At 49.9% G+C, this 24487-nt stretch overlaps 1 protein-coding gene across 1 annotated transcript in view; it reads left to right on the forward strand.

Moving 5' to 3' along the window:
- Nucleotides 1-24487, forward strand: part of LOC137431900 (integrin beta-1-A) — a 240023-nt gene that overhangs the window by 117587 nt on the left and 97949 nt on the right. Inside the window, exon 8 of the mRNA XM_068123734.2 lies at nt 1011-1091. Within this exon, the coding sequence (XP_067979835.1) occupies nt 1011-1091 (81 nt within the window). The remainder of the gene's footprint in view (nt 1-1010; nt 1092-24487) is intronic.

Here is a 24487-nt window from a genome sequence, read left to right on the forward strand (position 1 = left end):
GTTACCTCATTGTTTGTGAGTTAACATATTCCCCAGGTTAAAATCCCATAAACATCACCAATTCAGGCTTTATAGCGAGGCTTGTCTATTGTTACCTCATTGATTGTGAGTTAACACATTCCCCAGGTCAAAATCCCATAAACATCACCAATTCAGGCTTTATAGTGAGGCTTGTTTATTGTTACCTCATTGTTTGTGAGTTAACATATTCCCCAGGTTAAAATCCCATAAACATCACCAATTCAGGCTTTATAGCGAGGCTTGTCTATTGTTACCTCATTGTTTGTGAGTTAACACATTCCCCAGGTTAAAATCCCATAAACATCACCAATTCAGGCTTTATAGCGAGGCTTGTCTATTGTTACCTCATTGTTTGTGAGTTAACACATTCCCCAGGTTAAAATCCCATAAACATCACCAATTCAGGCTTTATAGTCAGGCTTGTTTATTGTTACCTCATTGTTTGTGAGTTAACATATTCCCCAGGTTAAAATCCCATAAACATCACCAATTCAGGCTTTATAGCGAGGCTTGTCTATTGTTACCTCATTGTTTGTGAGTTAACACATTCCCCAGGTTAAAATCCCATAAACATCACCAATTCAGGCTTTATAGCGAGGCTTGTCTATTGTTACCTCATTGTTTGTGAGTTAACATATTCCCCAGGTTAAAATCCCATAAACATCACCAATTCAGGCTTTATAGCGAGGCTTGTTTATTGTTATCTCATTTATTGTGAGTTAACACATTCCCCAGGTTAAAATCCCATAAACATCACCAATGTTCTTATTAATGTAATAATATGTAGTCGTTTATTCATCGATTTCAGAATCCTCTGGAATTTTGCATTCTCCACTAAATAAGTAAATGATTCTTTTCCCATTTGCTACCGGATTATTTGTTGTCATTTTGAAGATAAGAGCACGAGTGTATTTATTTATTTATTTATTGTTTCACAATAAGTGGAGAAAATGGAGGCAGACTGTGCACCCCTTCACTTTTGTCCTCAGGTGGGAAACATGATCATTTCAGGCAACCTTGACTCTCCTGAAGGTGGATTCGATGCCATCATGCAGGCTGCTGTTTGTGGGGTGGGTATGTCCTCAAAGGTCTTGCATTGGATTTGGTTTGAAAGTTTCATTAAAATCAGATTGGTTGTGTTTTTATTTGTTTTATTACGTTTTGCTCTTCAATCGATTTACATTAATGTTGCTTTGTAAGATTTTCAACTGTATAGTCAGGGAAATTCCTGTTGGTGTGGTCGAGTGGTGAGTATCCTCCAGACAGGAAACAACCACATCAGACAGTCATCGTCGCACGCCACAGCCTGAGCCTCAAGGATGGCCAAATGAAAACCTTTATGCACCGGTCTCCGCATTGAATAGTTTGCCAGCAGTATGACCACATACACGAATCTAACGTCACTTTACGCCGCACCGACGGTATAGTCGCCACGCATGATTATTATTAAACATTTGTTACCTTCTTACTATCGACTACAAAATTGAAATGTGAATCCTTGTGGTAAATCCTTGCTCCATTCTGTTAATAAATCCACCTTAATTTATAATTTTTCAAGTAGAAATTACTCCATAAACAATCTTTTGTTTTTATTTGTGTTTGTGTTGTGTTTTTATTTGTTTTATTACGTTTTGCTCTTCAATCGATTTACATTAATGTTGCTTTGTAAGATTTTCAACTGTATAGTCAGGGAAATTCCTGTTGGTGTGGTCGAGTGGTGAGTATCCTCCAGACAGGAAACAACCACATCAGACAGTCATCGTCGCACGCCACAGCCTGAGCCTCAAGGATGGCCAAATGAAAACCTTTATGCACCGGTCTCCGCATTGAATAGTTTATGCGGCCTGTTAACCGATTGTGGCTATTCCCGTGCTATTTATCAAATATAGTAACAATAATTTTACTCTTCTGGGGCACAAACAATGTCCACGTAAGAAAATGGCAGCATCACAAGGCCAGCTGTTTCTAATAAATAAATTAACAAGCGTTATGCCGAGGTCCCCCGTCGGGGAAGTGATGTGAGTTGACAAAGTTTAAGATGCAGAAAACATGCTATGATAAGATATTTCGCTCACAAGGTTCAGACATACATGGAGGCGGCCATCTTGGATTTTGACGTGGCGACCCAATTTTCAATAGCGTGCTTCCTTATGCCTAGATACACCCACACACCAGATTAGAAGTTGGTACTTCGCTTATTTTTCAAGATATTCATCTCACAGGGTTCAGACATACATGGCGGCGGCCATCTTGGATTTTGACGTGGCGACTCCATTTTCAATAGCGTTCTTCCTTATGCATAGATACACCCACACACCAGATTAGAAGTTAGTAGTTCGTTTATTTTTCAAGATATTTCGCTCACAAGGTTCAGACATGTATATGGTGGCAGCCATCTTGGATTTTGACGTGGCGACCCAATTTTCAATAGCGTTCTTCCTTATGCCTAGATACACCCACACACCAGATTAGAAGTTGGTACTTCGCTTATTTTTCAAGATATTTCGTTAACAGGGTTCAGACATATATATGGTGGCGGCCATCTTGGATTTTGACGTGGCGACCCAATTTTCAATAGTTTTCTCCCTTGTGCCTAGATCCACCCACACACCAGATTAGAAGTTGGTACTTCGCTTATTTTTCAAGATATTTCGTTCACAAGGTTCAGACATATATATGGTGGCGGCCATCTTAGATTTTGACGTGGCGACCCAATTTTCAATACGGTTCTTCCTTAGGCCTAGATACACCCACACACCAGATTATAAGTTGGTACTTCGCTTATTTTTCAAGATATTCCGCTCACAAGGTTCAGACATACATGGCATCAGACATACATGGCGGCGGCCATCTTGGATTTTGATGTGGGTTGCACCCACACACCAAATTCGAATGCGGTCCTTCGCTTACACACGCACGCATGCACGTATGCATGCACGCACGCACGCACGGACGAACACACGGACGGAGGGGAAAACCATCGTCCCCCTTTCGCTCCGCGGTGCGACGGGGGACAAGAATTGCTCAAAACACGATAATAAGCCACAACATATCAACCCCCAAATGAAAAAGATTTCCCCTTGGGCACCAAACACACACTCACTCACATAAGCAGGCAGGGCCGAAAATATATAGCAGCGTCAGGTGGGTCTACAACCACCGTGGGCCGAGTGATAGGTGGGCAAAGATGACGCCAGGCAAAGGTGTCTAGTCGAAGAGGCTGTCTCTTGCAACAATCATATCTGGCTCCACCAACCGCATCTGGCTCTAACAACCACATCTGTCTCTAACAACCACATCTGTCTCTAACAACCACATCTGTCTCTAACAACCACATCTGGCTGAAACAACCACATCTGGCTCCACCAACCACATCTGGATCCACCAACCACATCTGGCTCCACCAACTACCTCTGGCTCCACCCGCCACATCTGGCTCCACCAACCACATCTGGCTCCACCAACCACATCTGGCTAGATAACAACTACATCTGGCTCCACCAACCACATCTGGCTATAACAACCATGTTTGGATCTAAGAACCACATCTGACTCCACCAACAGCATCTGGCTCTAACAACCACATCTGGCTCCACCAACCGCATCTGGCTCTAACAACCACATCTGGCTATAACAACCATGTTTGGCTCTAACAACCACATCTGGCTCCACCAAGCACATCTGTGTCTAACAACCACATCTGTGTCTAACAACCACATCTGTGTCTAACAACCACATCTGTCTCTAACAACCACATCTGGCTCTAACAACCACATCTGCTCGAACAACCACATCTGCTCGAACAACCACATCTGGCTCTAACAACCACATGTGGCTCCACCAAGCACATCTGTCTCTAACAACCACATCTGGCTCCACCAACCACATCTGGCTCCACCAAGCACATCTGTCTCTAACAACCACATCTGTCTCTAACAACCACATCTGTCTCTAACAACCACATCTGTCTCTAACAACCACATCTGTCTCTAACAACCACATCTGTCTCTAACAACCACATCTGTCTCTAACAACCACATCTGTCTCTAACAACCACATCTGTCTCTAACAACCACATCTGTCTCTAACAACCACATCTGTCTCTAACAACCACATCTGTCCCGAACAACCACATCTGTCTCTAACAACCACATCTGGCTCCACCAAGCACATCTGTCTCTAACAACCACATCTGGCTCCACCAAGCACATCTGTCTCTAACAACCACATCTGGCTCCACCAAGCACATCTGTCTCTAACAACCACATCTGTCTTTTACGCTGTATCTTGAAGTCCATCCAACACAGACTCTGATCATCCTGCTATGCTTTCCCTTGGATTTTTATTAATCTCAGCCTGGGTTTATATCAATATCCATCTCGAGGTCTTCCACCATATCCCACCCGAGGCCTTCCACCAAACACTACCACGGGGCAATCAACAAGTCTCCGCATCAATATATATACTAGAGATATATATATATATATATATATATATATATATATATATATATATATATATATATATATATATATAAAGCGCGGCGTTACGCGCGCTGCTTGTGAGCAAGGAGGAAGCGGACAAGCGGTAACATACAAACGTCTTTATTGTAAGACTACACTGTAACACTCTACCGCTCCGGGCTGGGCGCCCGGTGTATACCATGAGGCCACGCCTACCCCTCGGACGTGGCCACCGCCCACTTGGTGCGTGGAATGATGTCACCACGCCAGTGGGCTTTTGTGTCCGCCACACGCGCCCCCCCAGAATTCCCGCGCACCTGGAGGGCCAGTTTGCGGGGCAGACGAATGACCCGGCCGAAGCGCCCCCTGGCGATCGGCGGCGTCCGGGGTGCAGGGATGCCAGGTGGGATGCCCCTGGCTGCTCCTGGGATGGGTGCAGGACCGGGGGGCGGCGTGGCGGCGGAGCTGGGCGGTGCCGGGGGTCCGCCCGCAGGAGGGCGGCCCCGACGTGGGGGTCGGGCCACTGGCGGTGGATGGTCCACATCGAGGTGGGCCGGCTTGAGGCGGTCTACCGAAACGCGGTCAGGAGTACCGCCGATGTCCAGGGTGAAGTGCTTCGCCCCGGTCTCCAGCACGCGGAAAGGCCCGTCGTACGGGGGCCGCAGTGGTGTCCGATGGGCATCGTGGCGGACGAAGACGTACTCCGCCGTGCGAAGCTCCGGGGCGACGTGCGTCGGTGGGTGCCCGTGGCATGCCGTTGGCACCGGGGCGAACCTCTGGGCGGTCTCCTGCAGAGCGGAGCGCTGCTGTGCCGCGGACCATGGTGCCGTGGAGTCGGGGAGGAACTCGCCCGGCACCCGCAGCGGTTGCCCGAAGACCAACTCCGCCGCGGATGCGCGCAGGTCCTCCTTGGGCGCCGTCCGGAGGCCCAGCAGGACCCAGGGGAGCCTGTCGACCCAGCCGCCGTCGCGGAGGGTGGCCCGGAGCGCGGCCTTCAATGAGCGGTGAAATCGCTCACACAGGCCGTTGGCCTGGGGGTGGTAGGCCGTGGTTCGGTGCAGCCGGACCCCGAGCCCCTGCGCAACCGCCCCCCAGAGCTCCGAGGTGAACTGGGGGCCGCGGTCGGATGAGATGTCTGAGGGGGCGCCGAACCGGGCGACCCAGGTGGCGATGAAAGCCTGCGCGACATCGGCCGCCGTTGTCGACGCCAAGGGCACGGCCTCCGGCCACCGGGTGGTGCGGTCCACCATGGTGAGGACGTGGGTGAAACCCCGCGAGGGGGGCAGAGGTCCCACCAGGTCCACGTGGACGTGGTCAAACCGGCGTTCCGGCACCGTGAACGGGGCCAACGGGGCCTGGGTGTGCCGGTGCACCTTGGCGCGCTGGCACGCGAGGCATGTCCTGGCCCAGCCGCGGACGGCCTTCCGGAGGCCATGCCAGACGAACTTGTCGGCGATCAGCCTTTGGGAGGCCCTCGCGCCCGGGTGGGACAGGCCGTGGATGGCGTCAAACACCTGGCGCTGCCAGCCCGCGGGCACAATGGGGTGAGGACGCCCGAGGGAGACGTCGCACAAGAGGGCCGCGCCCGCGCCGTCGAACGGCACCTCGGTGACGCGGAGGCCCGTGACGGCGGTCCGCAAGGCCTGGACGTCGGGGTCAGCGGCCTGGTCCGCTGCCATCCGGGCATAGTCGATGCCGAGGTGGACTGCGTGGGCGACGGCCCGGGAAAGGCAATCCGCCACCGGGTTGTCCTTCCCCGCGACGTGCTGGATGTCCGTCGTGTACTCGGACACGGCCGAGAGGTGACGCTGCTGCCGGGCCGACCACGGCTCGGTGACCTTGCCCATCGCGAAGATCAGCGGCTTGTGGTCGACGAAGGCAGTGAACGCCCGGCCCTCGAGCAGATGGCGGAAGTGCCTGACCGCCAAGTGAAGTCCGAGCAACTCGCGGTCGAAGGTACTGTAACGGCGTTCGGGCGGGCGAAGCTGCCGGCTAAAGAACGCCAGCGGTTGCCAAGCTCCACGCACCCATTGCTCGTGCACCGCGCCCACCGCGTAGTCCAAGGCATCGGTGGTGAGGGCGATCGGTGCATCGGGCGCCGGGTGCGCGAGCATGGTGGCGTTAGCCAAGGCGAGCTTCGCGCCCGTGAACGCCGTGTCCATCTGCTCGGTCCAGGTAACGTCGCCTTTGCCCGGCTTACCTCGGAGAGCTTCGTGCAGGGGGCGCAGGAGCTGGGCGATACGGGGCAGGAACCGATGGTAAAAGTTCACCATGCCCAGGAACTCCTGCAGCCCTCTGATCGTGCGGGGGCGCGGAAACCCCTTCACCGCCTCCACCTTGGCCGGCAGGGGGACGGCTCCGTGCCTGGTGACACGGTGCCCCAGAAAATCGATTGTGGCGGCGCCGAACCGGCACTTTGCGGGGTTCACAATCAGGCCATGCTGGCCCAGGCGTTCGAAGAGCGTGCGGAGGTGGCGTAGGTGCTCTTCGCGGGACGCGCTGGCGACGAGGATATCGTCCAGGTAGACGTAGACAAAATCCAAGTCGCGCAGGACGCTGTCCATCAGTCGCTGGAACGCCTGAGCCGCATTCTTCAGACCGAAGGGCATGCGCAGGAACTCGAAGAGTCCGAATGGCGTGATGACCGCCGTCTTCGGGACGTCCTCCGGCCTGACGGGGACCTGATGGTAGCCGCGTATGAGGTCCACCTTCGAGAAGAAGGACCTGCCCGCCAAACGGGCGGAAAAGTCCTGAATGTGGGGGACGGGGTAGCGGTCGGGAGTCGTGGCGTCATTGAGACGGCGATAGTCCCCGCACGGTCGCCATCCCCCGCCGGGCTTCGGCACGATGTGCAGCGGCGACGCCCAAGCGCTCTCTGAGCGCCGAACGATGCCGAGTCGCTCCAGGGTAGCAAACTCCGCTTTTGCCACCGCCAGCTTCGTCGGCTCGAGGCGGCGTGCCCGGGCGTAGACCAGTGGCCCGACGGTGGGGATGTGATGGGCCACCCCGTGCTTGACGGCCCCCGCCGAGAAGGTGGGCCGCGTGAGGGCCGGGAAGCCGGCGAGGAGGCGGGTGAATGCGTCCGCTGCCGGAAGCGTACAGACCAACGTGGCCGGAACCGAATCGTTCGGCAAGCCGCTTGGCAAGCCGCTCGTTGAGCTGGGCAACGCACATGCGAGCGAGCTGAACGTCTCGGCCTGGACAAGCCGTCTGCGCTTGACGTCGACCAGGAGCCCATTAGCGCACAGGAAGTCCGCGCCAAGCAGTGCCATGGGCACGTCGGCGGTGACGAACGTCCATCGGAAAACCTGCCCTCCAAACCGCAGAGAGAGGCATCGTTTTCCGTACGTACGGATGGGCGTCCCGTTCGCGGCAAGCAGCGCGGGGCCCCCACCCGCGGCGTGCTTGTCTGACGTGCCGGCGGGAATGACACTCACCTGTGCTCCCGTGTCGCACAGGTAACGGCGCCCGGAGAAGGTGTCCGTTATGAACAGCAGGCTGCTCGAACGGCCGGCGCTCATCGCCACAATGGAGCGCCGGCCCGGGCGTTTCCCGACCCGTCGAAGGAGCACGGCGGATGACACCGCCGAGCTTCGTGGCCGAACTTGGCGTGGAACCAGCACCAGGTGGTGGAGCCGGAGGAGCGCGGCTGGCTCCGCCAGGCCGGTGGAGTCGACGGGTTTCCCCGCGGTGGCGGTTTTCGCCGCGGCGGTGGGCGGGGCGTGGCGGCGTTCACGAGGTGCGTATCAGCATGCTGCTGAAACGCAGCGTGCTGTAGAAGATGATGCTGTGGAACAGCAACAGCAGCGTCGGAGGCCGTGACGGCCACGCCAACGCTCGCCCGCGTGTCCGAAGCGGCAAAGTACTTGTCCGCCTCGGCCGCCAATTGCCGGGGTTCCGTTAGCCCGGTCCCGGCCAACGCGAGGCGAACCTGCGCTGGAAGTTGGCGACGGAAAAGCGCCCGGAATAGCGAACCGGGGGCTTCGTCGCCCAACAGTGACAGCATATGGTCCATTCGGACCGACGGGCGCGTCTCACCGAGCTCGGGGAGGTCCAGGAGGCGATCGGCCCGTGCGTCATCCGTGAGGCCGAACGTGGCTAGGAGTAGCCGCTTGAGCGCCTCGTACTTGTGGCCGTCCGGTGGGTGGCGAAGGACGGACACAACTCGAGCGGCCGTGCCGGGCCCGAGGGAGGCGACGACATGGCAGTAGCGCAGGTCGTCATTGGTGAGGCGCCGAAGCTGAAATTGGGCTTCGGCTTGAACGAACCAGACCTCGGCCTGGGCCTCCCAAAATTCGGGAAGTTTAATCGCCATTGACTTGTCGTTGGCCATTGCAATGGCGTCGTGTTCGGAAGGATCGCTACGGCAGATCCAACGTCGAGGGTCACCAGTAAAGCGCGGCGTTACGCGCGCTGCTTGTGAGCAAGGAGGAAGCGGACAAGCGGTAACATACAAACGTCTTTATTGTAAGACTACACTGTAACACTCTACCGCTCCGGGCTGGGCGCCCGGTGTATACCATGAGGCCACGCCTACCCCTCGGACGTGGCCACCGCCCACTTGGTGCGTGGAATGATGTCACCACGCCAGTGGGCTTTTGTGTCCGCCACATATATATATATATATATATATATATATATATATATATATATATATATATATATATATATATATATACTGTGGGTGCTGGGCACACACGTTAAACAAAGGTAGGCCACAACGCTTTAGGTTAGGTCGAGCTCTTTATTCGATGCTCACTCGTCAGCACTGCCGTGCTCGGGGCTGCGAGCCCGCGTGTATATCCGGAGGCCACGCCTCACCTGGGGCGTGGCCGAGACCCACTGGTGCGCGGAATTATGTCACTGCGCCAGCGAGCCATCGTGTCCGCCACACGCGCCCCCCCAGAATTCCCGCGCACCTGAAGGGTCAGCTTGCGGGGCAACCGGATGACCCGGCCGAAGCGCCCCCTGGCGGCTGGCTGCGGCTGGGGTGCCGGGATGCCATCTGGGATGCCTCTGGCGGCATCTGGGATGGGTGCAGGGCAGGGGGGTGGCGTGACGGCGGGGTTGGGCGGTGCCGGGGGTCCGCCCGCTGGGGGGCGGCCCCGACGCGGGGGCAGAGCCGCTGGCGGGGGGTGGTCCAAGTCGAGGTGGGCCGGCTTGAGGCGGTCCACGGAGACGCGGTCAGGAGTACCGCCGATGTCCAGGGTGAAATGCTTCACCCCGGTCTCCAGCACGCGGAAGGGCCCGTCGTACAGGGGCCGCAGCGGTGTCCGGTGGGCATCGTGGCGGATGAACACGTACTCCGCCGTGCGAAGCTCCGGGGCGACGTGCGTTGGCGGGCAACCGTGGTGCGCCGTCGGCAACGGGGCGAACCTCTGGGCGGTCTCCTGCAGGGCGGAGTGCTGCTGCACCGCGGGCCATGGTGCCGTGGAGTCGGGCAGGAACTCGCCCGGCACCCGCAGCGGTTGTCCGAAGACCAACTTCGCTGCGGATGCGCGCAGGTCGTCCTTGGGCGCCGTCCTGAGGCCCAGCAGGACCCAGGGGAGCCTGTCGACCCAGCCGCCATCGCGGAGGCTGGCCCGGAGCGCGGCCTTCATGGCGCAATGGAAGTGCTCGCACAGGCCGTTGGCCTGGGGGTGGTAGGCCGTGGTGCGGTGCAGCTGGACGCCAAGCCCCCGCGCTACCGCCACCCAGAGCTCCGAGGTGAACTGGGGGCCGCGGTCGGACGAGATGTCCGAGGGGGCGCCGAACCGGGCAACCCAAGTGGCGATGAACGCCTGCGCGACGTCCGCCGCCATCGTTGCTGTCAAAGGCACGGCCTCCGGCCACCAGGTGGTGCGGTCCACCATGGTGAGGTCGTGAGTGAAACCCCGCGAGGGGGGCAGAGGTCCCACCAAGTCCACGTGAACGTGGTCGAACCGACGTTCGGGCACAGTAAACGGGGCCAACGGGGCCTGGGTGTGGCGATGAACCTTCGCGCGCTGGCACGCGAGGCACGTCCTGGCCCAAGCACGGATGGCCTTCCGGAGGCCATGCCAGACGAACTTGTCGGCGACCAGCTTCTTGGAGGCCTTCGTGCCCGGGTGGGACAGGCCGTGGATGGCGTCAAAAACCCGGCGCTGCCAGCCAGCGGGCACGATGGGGCGAGGCCGGCCGAGGGAGACGTCGCACAAGAGGGCCGTGCCCGCGCCGTCGAACGGCACCTCGGTGACGCGGAGGCCCATGACGGCGGTCCGAAAAGCCTGGACGGCGGGGTCGGCGGACTGGTCCGCCGCCATCCGGGCATAGTCGATCCCCAGGTGGACCGCGTGGGTGACGGACCGGGAAAGGCAATCCGCCACTGGGTTGTCCTTCCCCGCGACGTGCCGGATGTCCGTCGTGTACTCGGACACGGCCGAGAGGTGACGCTGCTGCCGGCCGACCACGGCTCGGCGACCTTGGCCATCACGAAGACCAGGGGCTTGTGGTCGACGAAGGCCGCGAACGGGCGGCCCTCGAGCAGATGGCGAAAGTGCCGGCCCGCCAGGTGGAGCCCGAGCAGCTCGCGGTCGAAGGTACTGTACCGCCGTTCGTGCGGGCGGAGTTGCCGGCTAAACAACGCCAGCGGCTGCCAAGCTCCCTTCACCCATTGCTCGTGCACCGCGCCCACCGCGTAGTCCGACGCGTCGGTGGTGAGGGCGATCGGTGCATCGGGCGCCGGGTGCGCGAGCATGGTGGCGTTAGCCAAGGCGAGCTTCATGCCCGCGAATGCTGCGTCCATCTGCTCGGTCCAGGCAACGTCGCCTTTGCCCGGCTTCCCCCGGAGGGCCTCGTGCAGGGGACGCAGGAGCTGGGCGATGCGGGCAGGAAACGGTGATAAAAGTTCACCATGCCCAGGAACTCCTGGAGCCCCTTGATCGTGCGGGGGCGCCGAAAACCCCTGACCGCCTCCACCTTGGCCGGTAAGGGGATGGCCCCATGCCTGGTGACACGGTGCCCCAAAAAGTCGATTTCGGTGACGCCGAACCGGCACTTGGTGGGGTTGATGATCAGGCCATGCCGGCCCAGGCGTTCGAAGAGCGTGCGGAGATGGCGGAGGTGCTCCTCACGGGACGCGCTTGCGATGAGGATGTCGTCCAGGTAGACGTACACGAAGTCCAAGTCGCGCAAGACGCTGTCCAGAAGCCGCTGGAACGCCTGGGCCGCATTCTTCAACCCGAAGGGCATCCGCAGAAACTCGAAGAGGCCGAATGGTGTGATGACGGCCGTCTTTGGTATGTCCTCTGGCCTGACGGGGACCTGGTGGTATCCGCGGATGAGGTCCACCTTGGAGAAGAGGGACATTTTCGCCAACCGGGCGGAAAAGTCCTGGATGTGAGGGACCGGGTAGCGGTCGGGGGTGGTAGCATCGTTGAGGCGGCAGTAGTCTCCGCACGGCCGCCATCCGCCGCCGGGCTTGGGCACAATGTGCAGCGGTGATGCCCATGCACTGTTGGAGCGCTGGACGATGCCCAGTCGCTCCAGCGTGGCGAACTCCTTCTGCGCCATGGCGAGCTTCGCCGGGTCGAGGCGGCGAGCCCGGGCGTAGACCGGTGGCCCGACGGTGGGGATGTGATGCTCCACCCCGTGCTTGATGGCCACCGCCGAGAAGGTGGGCCGCGTGAGGGCCGGGAAACTGGCGAGGAGGCGGGTAAACACGTCCGCTGCCGGAAGCGTGCCGACCAACCTCGCCGGGACTAAACCGCTCAGCAAGCCGCTTGGCGAGCCGCTCGGTGAGCCGCCCAGGGAGCTGCTCAACGAACTGCTCAGCGCGCAAGCAAGCGAGCTGAAGGTTTCGGCTTGGACAAGGCATCTGTGCCTCACGTCCACCAACAGCCCATGCGCACAGAGGAAGTCCGCTCCGCGTAGGCCCATGGGGACACTAGCGGTAACGAACGACCACTGAAAGCGCTGCCCCCCGAACCGCAGCGAGAGACAACGCTTCCCGAACGTGCGGATGGGCGTGCCGTTGGCGGCAAGCAAAGCGGGGCCCCGGCCCTCAGCCTGCTTGTCGGACGCGGAGGCAGGGTGGACGCTCACCTGCCTCCCGTGTCGCACAGGAAGCGACGACCCGAGGAGGTGTCTGTTATGAACAGAAGGCTGCCCGTATGGCCGACGCTCATAGCAGGAAGCGAGCGCCAGCCTGGCCGTTTCCCGACCTGCCAAAAGTACAAGGCGGGCGGCAGGACCTGGCCTTGTGGCCGAACCTGGTATGGAAGTGGCACCAGGTCTGGCCCGGTGGTGGTTGTCGCGCCGGTTGTGACGACGGTGGTGGGCGGGGTGTGGCGGCGGCCACGCGCGGATCCGAAAAACCTGCGCCGTGTTCGGGAGGATCCGAATGCCATGCCACGTGGCGATCCGAACCACTCGCGCCATGCGCGGCGCCGGGATCCACGACGGCCGTGCTATATGCCGGCCATGCGTCGTGGGCTGCAAAAAACTTGTCCGCCTCCCTGGCCAGGGCACGCGGTTCCGTAATGGTCGACCCGGCCAGCATGAGCCATACCTGTACAGGTAGCTGGCGGAGGAAGAGAGCACAGAAAAGGAAATCCGCGCGGCCGTCGCCGAGCAGGGACAGCATGTAATCCATCCATGCGGGCGGACGGTCGTGTGTCGCCGAGGACGGGAAGGTCCAAAAGACGGTCAGCGTGGTCGGCCTCTGTGAGGCCAAACGTGTCGAGGAGAAGTCGCTTGAGCGCCGCGTACTTGCCCTCGTCCGGCGGGTGCCGGAGGAAGGACACGACTCGGGCGGCCGTGCCAGATCCAAGGGCAGAAACCACGTAAAAGTACCTCGTGTCGTCCACCGTGACGCCCCGGAGCTGGAATTGGACCTCGGCCTGTAGAAACCAGGTGTCGGCCTGCGCTTCCCAGAACTCCGGGAGCTTTATCGCGACAGCGTTGATGGCCATGGCGCGTTCGGGGGACAGCAACGGCTGAACCAGTGGGGGTCACCAGTGTGGGTGCTGGGCACACACGTTAAACAAAGGTAGGCCACAACGCTTTAGGTTAGGTCGAGCTCTTTATTCGATGCTCACTCGTCAGCACTGCCGTGCTCGGGGCTGCGAGCCCGCGTGTATATCCGGAGGCCACGCCTCACCTGGGGCGTGGCGGAGACCCACTGGTGCGCGGAATTATGTCACTGCGCCCGCGAGCCATCGTGTCCGCCACAATACGAGCTTGGCTCGGCTCAATATGCTCCCCTCACCAAGCGTCGTTACTGAGGAGCAGGCTTATTTTAACTGAGGATAATGACTGTACTTGAGTTGTTGTGTTGTGTTGTGTGTTAAATACTTTACCTTACCACCAAGTAATTAAAAACACCTCACAGCCACGAAATTAAAAACACCTCACAGCCACGAAATTGAAAACACATCACAGCCACGAAATTAAAAACACCTCACAGCCACGAAATTGAAAACACATCACAGCCACGAAATTAAAAACACCTCACAGCCACGAAACTAAACACCTCACAGCCACGAAATTAAAAACACCTCACAGCCACGAAATTAAAAACACCTCACAGCCACGAAATTAAAAACACCTCACAGCCATGAAATTAAAAACACCTCACAGCCACGAAATTAAAAACACATCACAGCCACGAAATTAAAAACACATCACAGCCACGAAATTAAAAACACATCACAGCCACAAAATTAAAAACACATCACAGCCACAAAATTAAAAACACCTCACAGCCACAAAATTAAAAACACCTCACAGCCACGAAATTGAAAACACCTCACAGCCACGAAATTAAAAACACCTCACAGCCACGAAATTAAAAACACCTCACAGCCACGAAATTAAAAACACATCACAGCCACGAAATTAAAAACACCTCACAGCTACGAATTTAAAAACACCTCATAGCCACGAAATTGAAAACACATCACAGCCACGAAATTGAAAACACATCACAGCCACGAAATTGAAAACACATCACAGCCACGAAATTACAAACACCTCACAGCCACGAAATTAAAAACACCTCACAGCCACGAAATTAAAAACACCTCACATCCACGAAATTAAAAACACCTCACAGCCACAAAATTGAAAACACCTCACAGCCACGAAAATAAAAACACCTCACAGCCACGAAATTAAAAACACCTCACAGCCATGAAATTAAAAACACCTCACAGCCACAAATTTAAAAACACCTCACAGCCACTACATTAAAAACACATCACAGCCACGAAATTAAAAACACCTCACAGCCACGAAATTAAAAACACCTCACAGCCACGAAATTAAAAACACATCACAGCCACGAAATTAAAAACACCTCACAGCCACGAAATTGAAAACACATCACAGCCACGAAATTAAAAACACATCACAGCCACGAAATTAAAAACACCTCACAGCCACGAAATTAAAAACACCTCACAGCCACGAAATTAAAAACACATCACAGCCACGAAATTGAAAACACCTCACAGCCATGAAATTAAAAACACCTCACAGCCACGAAATTGAAAACACCTCACAGCCATGAAATTAAAAACACCTCAGCCATGAAATTAAAAACACCTCACAGCCACGAAATTGAAAACACATCACAGCCACGAAATTAAAAACACCTCACAGCCATGAAATTAAAAACACATCACAGCCACGAAATTAAAAACACCTCACAGCCACGAAATTAAAAACACCTCACAGCCACGAAATTAAAAACACATCACAGCCACGAAATTAAAAACACATCACAGCCACGAAATTAAAAACACCTCACAGCCACGAAATTGAAAACACCTCACAGCCATGAAATTAAAAACACCTCAGCCATGAAATTAAAAACACCTCACAGCCACGAAATTGAAAACACATCACAGCCACGAAATTAAAAACACCTCACAGCCATGAAATTAAAAACACATCACAGCCACGAAATTAAAAACACCTCACAGCCACGAAATTAAAAACACCTCACAGCCACGAAATTAAAAACACATCACAGCCACGAAATTAAAAACACCTCACAGCCACGAAATTAAAAACACCTCACAGCCATGAAATTAAAAACACCTCACAGCCACGAAATTGAAAACACATCACAGCCACGAAATTAAAAACACCTCACAGCCATGAAATTAAAAACACATCACAGCCACGAAATTAAAAACACCTCACAGCCACGAAATTAAAAACACCTCACAGCCACGAAATTAAAAACACATCACAGCCACGAAATTAAAAACACCTCACAGCCATGAAATTAAAAACACCTCACAGCCACGAAATTGAAAACACCTCACAGCCATGAAATTAAAAACACCTCACAGCCATGAAATTAAAAACACCTCACAGCCACGAAATTAAAAACACCTCACAGCCACGAAATTAAAAACACATCACAGCCACGAAATTAAAAACACCTCACAGCCACGAAATTGAAAACACATCACAGCCACGAAATTAAAAACACATCACAGCCACGAAATTAAAAACACCTCACAGCCACGAAATTAAAAACACCTCACAGCCACGAAATTAAAAACACATCACAGCCACGAAATTAAAAACACCTCACAGCCATGAAATTAAAAACACCTCACAGCCACGAAATTGAAAACACATCACAGCCACGAAATTAAAAACACCTCACAGCCATGAAATTAAAAACACATCACAGCCACGAAATTAAAAACACCTCACAGCCATGAAATTAAAAACACCTCACAGCCACGAAATTGAAAACACATCACAGCCACGAAATTAAAAACACCTCACAGCCATGAAATTAAAAACACATCACAGCCACGAAATTAAAAACACATCACAGCCACGAAATTAAAAACACATCAAAGCCACGAAATTAAAAACACCTCACAGCCACGAAATTAAAAACACCTCACAGCCACGAAATTGAAAACACATCACAGCCACGAAATTAAAAACACCTCACAGCCATGAAATTAAAAACACCTCACAGCCACGAAATTAAAAACACCTCACAGCCACGAAATTGAAAACACATCACAGCCACGAAATAAAAAACACCTCACAGCCACGAAATTAAAAACACCTCACAGCCACGAAATTGAAAACACCTCACAGCCACTAAATTAAAAACACATCACAGCCACGAAATTGAAAACACATCACAGCCACGAAATAAAAAAACACCTCACAGCCACGAAATAAAAAACACCTCACAGCCACGAAATTAAAAACACATCACAGCCACGAAATTGAAAACACATCACAGCCACGAAATTGAAAACACATCACAGCCACGAAATTGAAAACACATCACAGCCACGAAATTGAAAACACCTCACAGCCACGATATTAAAAACACATCACAGCCACGAAATTAAAAACACATCACAGCCACGAAATTGAAAACACATCACAGCCACGAAATTGAAAACACATCACAGCCACGAAATTGAAAACACCTCACAGCCACGATATTAAAAACACATCACAGCCACGAAATTAAAAACACATCACAGCCACGAAATTGAAAACACCTCACAGCCACGAAATTGAAAAGACATCACAGCCACGAAATTGAAAACACCTCACAGCCACGATATTAAAAACACATCACAGCCACGAAATTAAAAACACATCACAGCCACGAAATTGAAAACACATCACAGCCACGAAATTAAAAACACATCACAGCCACAAAATTAAAAACACCTCACAGCCATGAAATTAAAAACACCTCACAGCCACGAAATTAAAAACACCTCACAGCCACGAAATTGAAAACACATCACAGCCACGAAATAAAAAACACCTCACAGCCACGAAATTAAAAACACCTCACAGCCACGAAATTGAAAACACCTCACAGCCACTAAATTAAAAACACATCACAGCCACGAAATTGAAAACACATCACAGCCACGAAATAAAAAACACCTCACAGCCACGAAATAAAAAACACCTCACAGCCACGAAATTAAAAACACCTCACAGCCACGAAATTGAAAACACATCACAGCCACGAAATTAAAAACACCTCACAGCCACGAAATTGAAAACACCTCACAGCCACGATATTAAAAACACATCACAGCCACGAAATTAAAAACACATCACAGCCACGAAATTGAAAACACATCACAGCCACGAAATTGAAAACACATCACAGCCACGAAATTGAAAACACCTCACAGCCACGAAATTAAAAACACCTCACAGCCACGAAATTAAAAACACCTCACAGCCACGAAATTAAAAACACCTCACAGCCACGAAATTAAAAACACCTCACAGCCACGAAATTAAAAACACATCACAGCCACGAAATTGAAAACACCTCACAGCCACGATATTAAAAACACATCACAGCCACGAAATTAAAAACACATCACAGCCACGAAATTAAAAACACCTCACAGCCACGAAATTGAAAACACCTCACAGCCACGATATTAAAAACACATCACAGCCACGAAATTAAAAACACATCACAGCCATGAAATTAAAAACACCTCACAGCCACGAAATTGAAAACACATCACAGCCACGAAATTAAAAACACATCACAGCCACGAAATTGAAAACACCTCACAGCCACGATATTAAAAACACCTCACAGCCACGATATTAAAAACACCTCACAGCCACGATATTAAAAACACCTCACAGCCACGAAATTAAAAACACATCACAGCCACGAAATTAAAAACACATCACAGCCATGAAATTAAAAACACATCACAGCCACGAAATTAAAAACACATCACAGCCACGAAATTAAAAACACATCAAAGCCACGAAATTAAAAACACCTCACAGCCACGAAATTAAAAACACCTCACAGCCACGAAATTGAAAACACATCACAGCCACGAAATTAAAAACACCTCACAGCCATGAAATTAAAAACACCTCACAGCCACGAAATTAAAAACACCTCACAGCCACGAAATTGAAAACACATCACAGCCACGAAATAAAAAACACCTCACAGCCACGAAATTAAAAACACCTCACAGCCACGAAATTGAAAACACCTCACAGCCACTAAATTAAAAACACATCACAGCCACGAAATTGAAAACACATCACAGCCACGAAATAAAAAACACCTCACAGCCACGAAATAAAAAACACCTCACAGCCACGAAATTAAAAACACCTCACAGCCACGAAATTGAAAACACATCACAGCCACGAAATTAAAAACACCTCACAGCCACGAAATTGAAAACACCTCACAGCCACGATATTAAAAACACATCACAGCCACGAAATTAAAAACACATCACAGCCACGAAATTGAAAACACATCACAGCCACGAAATTAAAAACACATCACAGCCACGAAATTAAAAACACCTCACAGCCATGAAATTAAAAACACCTCACAGCCACGAAATTAAAAACACCTCACAGCCACGAAATTGAAAACACATCACAGCCACTAAATTAAAAACACATCACAGCCACGAAATTGAAAACACATCACAGCCACGAAATAAAAAACACCTCACAGCCACGAAATAAAAAACACCTCACAGCCACGAAATTAGAAACACCTCACAGCCACGAAATTGAAAACACATCACAGCCACGAAATTAAAAACACCTCACAGCCACGAAATTGAAAACACCTCACAGCCACGATATTAAAAACACATCACAGCCACGAAATTAAAAACACATCACAGCCACGAAATTGAAAACACATCACAGCCACGAAATTAAAAACACATCACAGCCACGAAATTGAAAACACCTCACAGCCACGAAATTAAAAACACCTCACAGCCACGAAATTAAAAACACCTCACAGCCACGAAATTAAAAACACCTCACAGCCACGAAATTAAAAACACCTCACAGCCACGAAATTAAAAACACATCACAGCCACGAAATTGAAAACACCTCACAGCCACGAAATTGAAAACACCTCACAGCCACGAAATTAAAAACACCTCACAGCCACGATATTAAAAACACATCACAGCCACGAAATTAAAAACACATCACAGCCACGAAATTAAAAACACCTCACAGCCACGAAATTGAAAACACCTCACAGCCACGATATTAAAAACACATCACAGCCACGAAATTAAAAACACATCACAGCCACGAAATTAAAAACACCTCACAGCCACGAAATTGAAAACACATCACAGCCACGAAATTAAAAACACATCACAGCCACGAAATTGAAAACACCTCACAGCCACGATATTAAAAACACCTCACAGCCACGAAATTAAAAACACCTCACAGCCACGAAATTGAAAACACATCACAGCCACGAAATTAAAAACACCTCACAGCCATGAAATTAAAAACACCTCACAGCCACGAAATTAAAAACACCTCACAGCCACGAAATTGAAAACACATCACAGCCACGAAATTAAAAACACCTCACAGCCACGAAATTAAAAACACCTCACAGCCACGAAATTGAAAACACATCACAGCCACGAAATTAAAAACACCTCACAGCCATGAAATTAAAAACACCTCACAGCCACGAAATTAAAAACACCTCACAGCCACGAAATTGAAAACACATCACAGCCACGAAATTAAAAACACCTCACAGCCACGAAATTAAAAACACATCACAGCCACGAAATTGAAAACACATCACAGCCACGAAATTAAAAACACATCACAGCCACGAAATTGAAAACACCTCACAGCCACGATATTAAAAACACCTCACAGCCACGAAATTAAAAACACCTCACAGCCACGAAATTAAAAACACATCACAGCCACGAAATTGAAAACACATCACAGCCACGAAATTAAAAACACATCACAGCCACGAAATTGAAAACACCTCACAGCCACGAAATTAAAAACACCTCACAGCCACGAAATTGAAAACACCTCACAGCCACGATATTAAAAACACCTCACAGCCACGAAATTAAAAACACATCACAGCCACGAAATTAAAAACACCTCACAGCCACGAAATTGAAAACACCTCACAGCCACGATATTAAAAACACATCACAGCCACGAAATTAAAAACACATCACAGCCACGAAATTGAAAACACATCACAGCCACGAAATTAAAAACACATCACAGCCACGAAATTGAAAACACCTCACAGCCACGATATTAAAAACACCTCACAGCCACGAAATTAAAAACACCTCACAGCCACGAAATTGAAAACACATCACAGCCACAAAATTAAAAACACATCACAGCCACGAAATTAAAAACACATCACAGCCACGAAATTGAAAACACATCACAGCCACAAAATTGAAAACACCTCACAGCCACGATATTAAAAACACATCACAGCCACGAAATTGAAAACACCTCACAGCCACGATATTAAAAACACATCACAGCCACGAAATTAAAAACACATCACAGCCACGAAATTAAAAACATCTCACAGCCACGAAATTGAAAACACATCACAGCCACGAAATTAAAAACACATCACAGCCACGAAATTAAAAACACCTCACAGCCACGAAATTGAAAACACATCACAGCCACGAAATTAAAAACACATCACAGCCACGAAATTAAAAACACATCACAGCCACAAAATTAAAAACACATCACAGCCACGAAATTAAAAACACCTCACAGCCACGAAATTAAAAACACATCACAGCCACGAAATTAAAAACACCTCACAGCCACGAAATTAAAAACACATCACAGCCACGAAATTAAAAACACATCACAGCCACGAAATTAAAAACACATCACAGCCACGAAATTAAAAACACATCACAGCCACGAAATTAAAAACACATCACAGCCACGAAATTGAAAACACATCACAGCCACAAAATTGAAAACACCTCACAGCCACGATATTAAAAACACATCACAGCCACGAAATTGAAAACACCTCACAGCCACGATATTAAAAACACATCACAGCCACGAAATTAAAAACACATCACAGCCACGAAATTAAAAACACCTCACAGCCACGAAATTGAAAACACATCACAGCCACGAAATTGAAAACACCTCACAGCCACGATATTAAAAACACATCACAGCCACGAAATTGAAAACACATCACAGCCACGATATTAAAAACACCTCACAGCCACGAAATTAAAAACACCTCACAGCCACGAAATTGAAAACACCTCACAGCCACGAAATTGAAAACACATCACAGCCACGAAATTAAAAACACATCACAGCCACGAAATTAAAAACACCTCACAGCCACGAAATTAAAAACACCTCACAGCCACGAAATTAAAAACACCTCACAGCCACGAAATTAAAAACACCTCACAGCCACGAAATTAAAAACACATCACAGCCACGAAATTAAAAACACCTCACAGCCACGAAATTAAAAACACCTCACAGCCACGAAATTAAAAACACCTCACAGCCACGAAATTAAAAACACATCACAGCCACAAAATTAAAAACACCTCACAGCCACGAAATTAAAAACACATCACAGCCACGAAATTAAAAACACCTCACAGCCACAAAATTAAAAACACCTCACAGCCACGAAATTGAAAACACATCACAGCCACGAAATTAAAAACACATCACAGCCACAAAATTAAAAACACATCACAGCCACGAAATTAAAAACACCTCACAGCCATGAAATTGAAAACACATCACAGCCACGAAATTAAAAACACATCACAGCAACGAAATCAAAAACACCTCACAGCCATGAAATTGAAAACACCTCACAGCCACGAAATTAAAAACACATCACAGCCACGAAATTGAAAACACATCACAGCCACGAAATTAAAAACACCTCACAGCCACGAAATTAAAAACACCTCACAGCCACGAAATTAAAAACACCTCACAGCCACGAAATTGAAAACACATCACAGCCACAAAATTAAAAACACCTCACAGCCACGAAATTAAAAACACATCACATCCACGAAATTAAAAACACATCACAGCCACGAAATTAAAAACACCTCACAGCCACGAAATTACAAACACCTCACAGCCACGAAATTAAAAACACATCACATACACGAAATTAAAAACACCTCACAGCCACGAAATTGAAAACACCTCACAGCCACGAAAATAAAAACACCTCACAGCCACGAAATTAAAAACACCTCACAGCCACGAAATTAAAAACACATCACAGCCACGAAATTAAAAACACCTCACAGCCACGAATTTAAAAACACCTCACAGCCACGAAATTAAAAACACCTCACAGCCACGAAATTAAAAACACCTCACAGCCACGAATTTAAAAACACCTCACAGCCACTAAATTAAAAACACATCACAGCCACGAAATTAAAAACACCTCACAGCCACGAATTTAAAAACACCTCACAGCCACTAAATTAAAAACACATCACAGCCACGAATTTAAAAACACCTCACAGCCACGAAATTAAAAACACCTCAGCCACAAAATTAAAAACACCTCACAGCCACGAAATTAAAAACACCTCACAGCCACGAATTTAAAAACACCTCAGCCACGAAATTGAAAACACATCACAGCCACAAAATTAAAAACACCTCACAGCCACGAAATTGAAAACACATCACAGCCACGAAATTAAAAACACATCACAGCCACGAAATTAAAAACACCTCACAGCCACGAAATTGAAAACACATCACAGCCACGAAATTAAAAACACCTCACAGCCACGAAATTAAAAACACCTCACAGCCACGAAATTGAAAACACATCACAGCCACAAAATTAAAAACACCTCACAGCCACGAAATTGAAAACACATCACAGCCACGAAATTAAAAACACATCACAGCCACGAAATTAAAAACACATCACAGCCACAAAATTAAAAACACTTCACAGCCACGAAATTGAAAACACATCACAGCCACGAAATTAAAAACACATCACAGCCACGAAATTAAAAACACCTCACAGCCACGAAATTGAAAACACATCACAGCCACGAAATTAAAAACACCTCACAGCCACGAATTTAAAAACACCTCACAGCCACGAAATTAAAAACACATCACAGCCACGAAATTAAAAACACCTCACAGCCACGAAATTAAAAACACCTCACAGCCACGAAATTAAAAACACCTCACAGCCACGAAATTGAAAACACATCACAGCCACGAATTTAAAAACACCTCACAGCCACGAAATTAAAAACACATCACAGCCACGAAATTAAAAACACCTCACAGCCACTAAATTAAAAACACATCACAGCCACGAAATTGAAAACACATCACAGCCACGAAATTAAAAACACCTCACAGCCACGAAATTAAAAACACCTCACAGCCACAAAATTAAAAACACCTCACAGCCACGAAATTAAAAACACATCACAGCCACGAAATTAAAAACACCTCACAGCCACGAAATTAAAAACACCTCACAGCCACGAAATTAAAAACACCTCACAGCCACGAATTTAAAAACACCTCACAGCCACGAAATTGAAAACACATCACAGCCACGAAATTAAAAACACCTCACAGCCACGAAATTGAAAACACATCACAGCCACGAAATTAAAAACACCTCACAGCCACGAATTTAAAAACACCTCACAGCCACGAAATTGAAAACACATCACAGCCACGAAATTAAAAACACCTCACAGCCACGAAATTGAAAACACATCACAGCCACGAAATTAAAAACACCTCACAGCCACAAATTTAAAAACACCTCACAGCCACGAAATTGAAAACACATCACAGCCACGAAATTAAAAACACCTCACAGCCACGAAATTGAAAACACATCACAGCCACGAAATTGAAAACACCTCACAGCCACGAAATTAAAAACACCTCACAGCCACGAAATTAAAAACACCTCACAGCCACGAAATTGAAAACACATCACAGCCACGAAATTAAAAACACCTCACAGCCACGAAATTAAAAACACCTCACAGCCACGAAATTGAAAACACATCACAGCCACGAAATTAAAAACACATCAGAGCCACAAAATTAAAAACACCTCACAGCCACGAAATTGAAAACACATCACAGCCACGAAATTAAA

This window comes from Myxine glutinosa, chromosome 7 (genome assembly GCF_964187855.1).
Source record: "Myxine glutinosa chromosome 7, kmMyxGlut1.1, whole genome shotgun sequence".
In the NCBI taxonomy this organism is placed as follows: Eukaryota; Metazoa; Chordata; class Myxini; order Myxiniformes; family Myxinidae; genus Myxine; species Myxine glutinosa.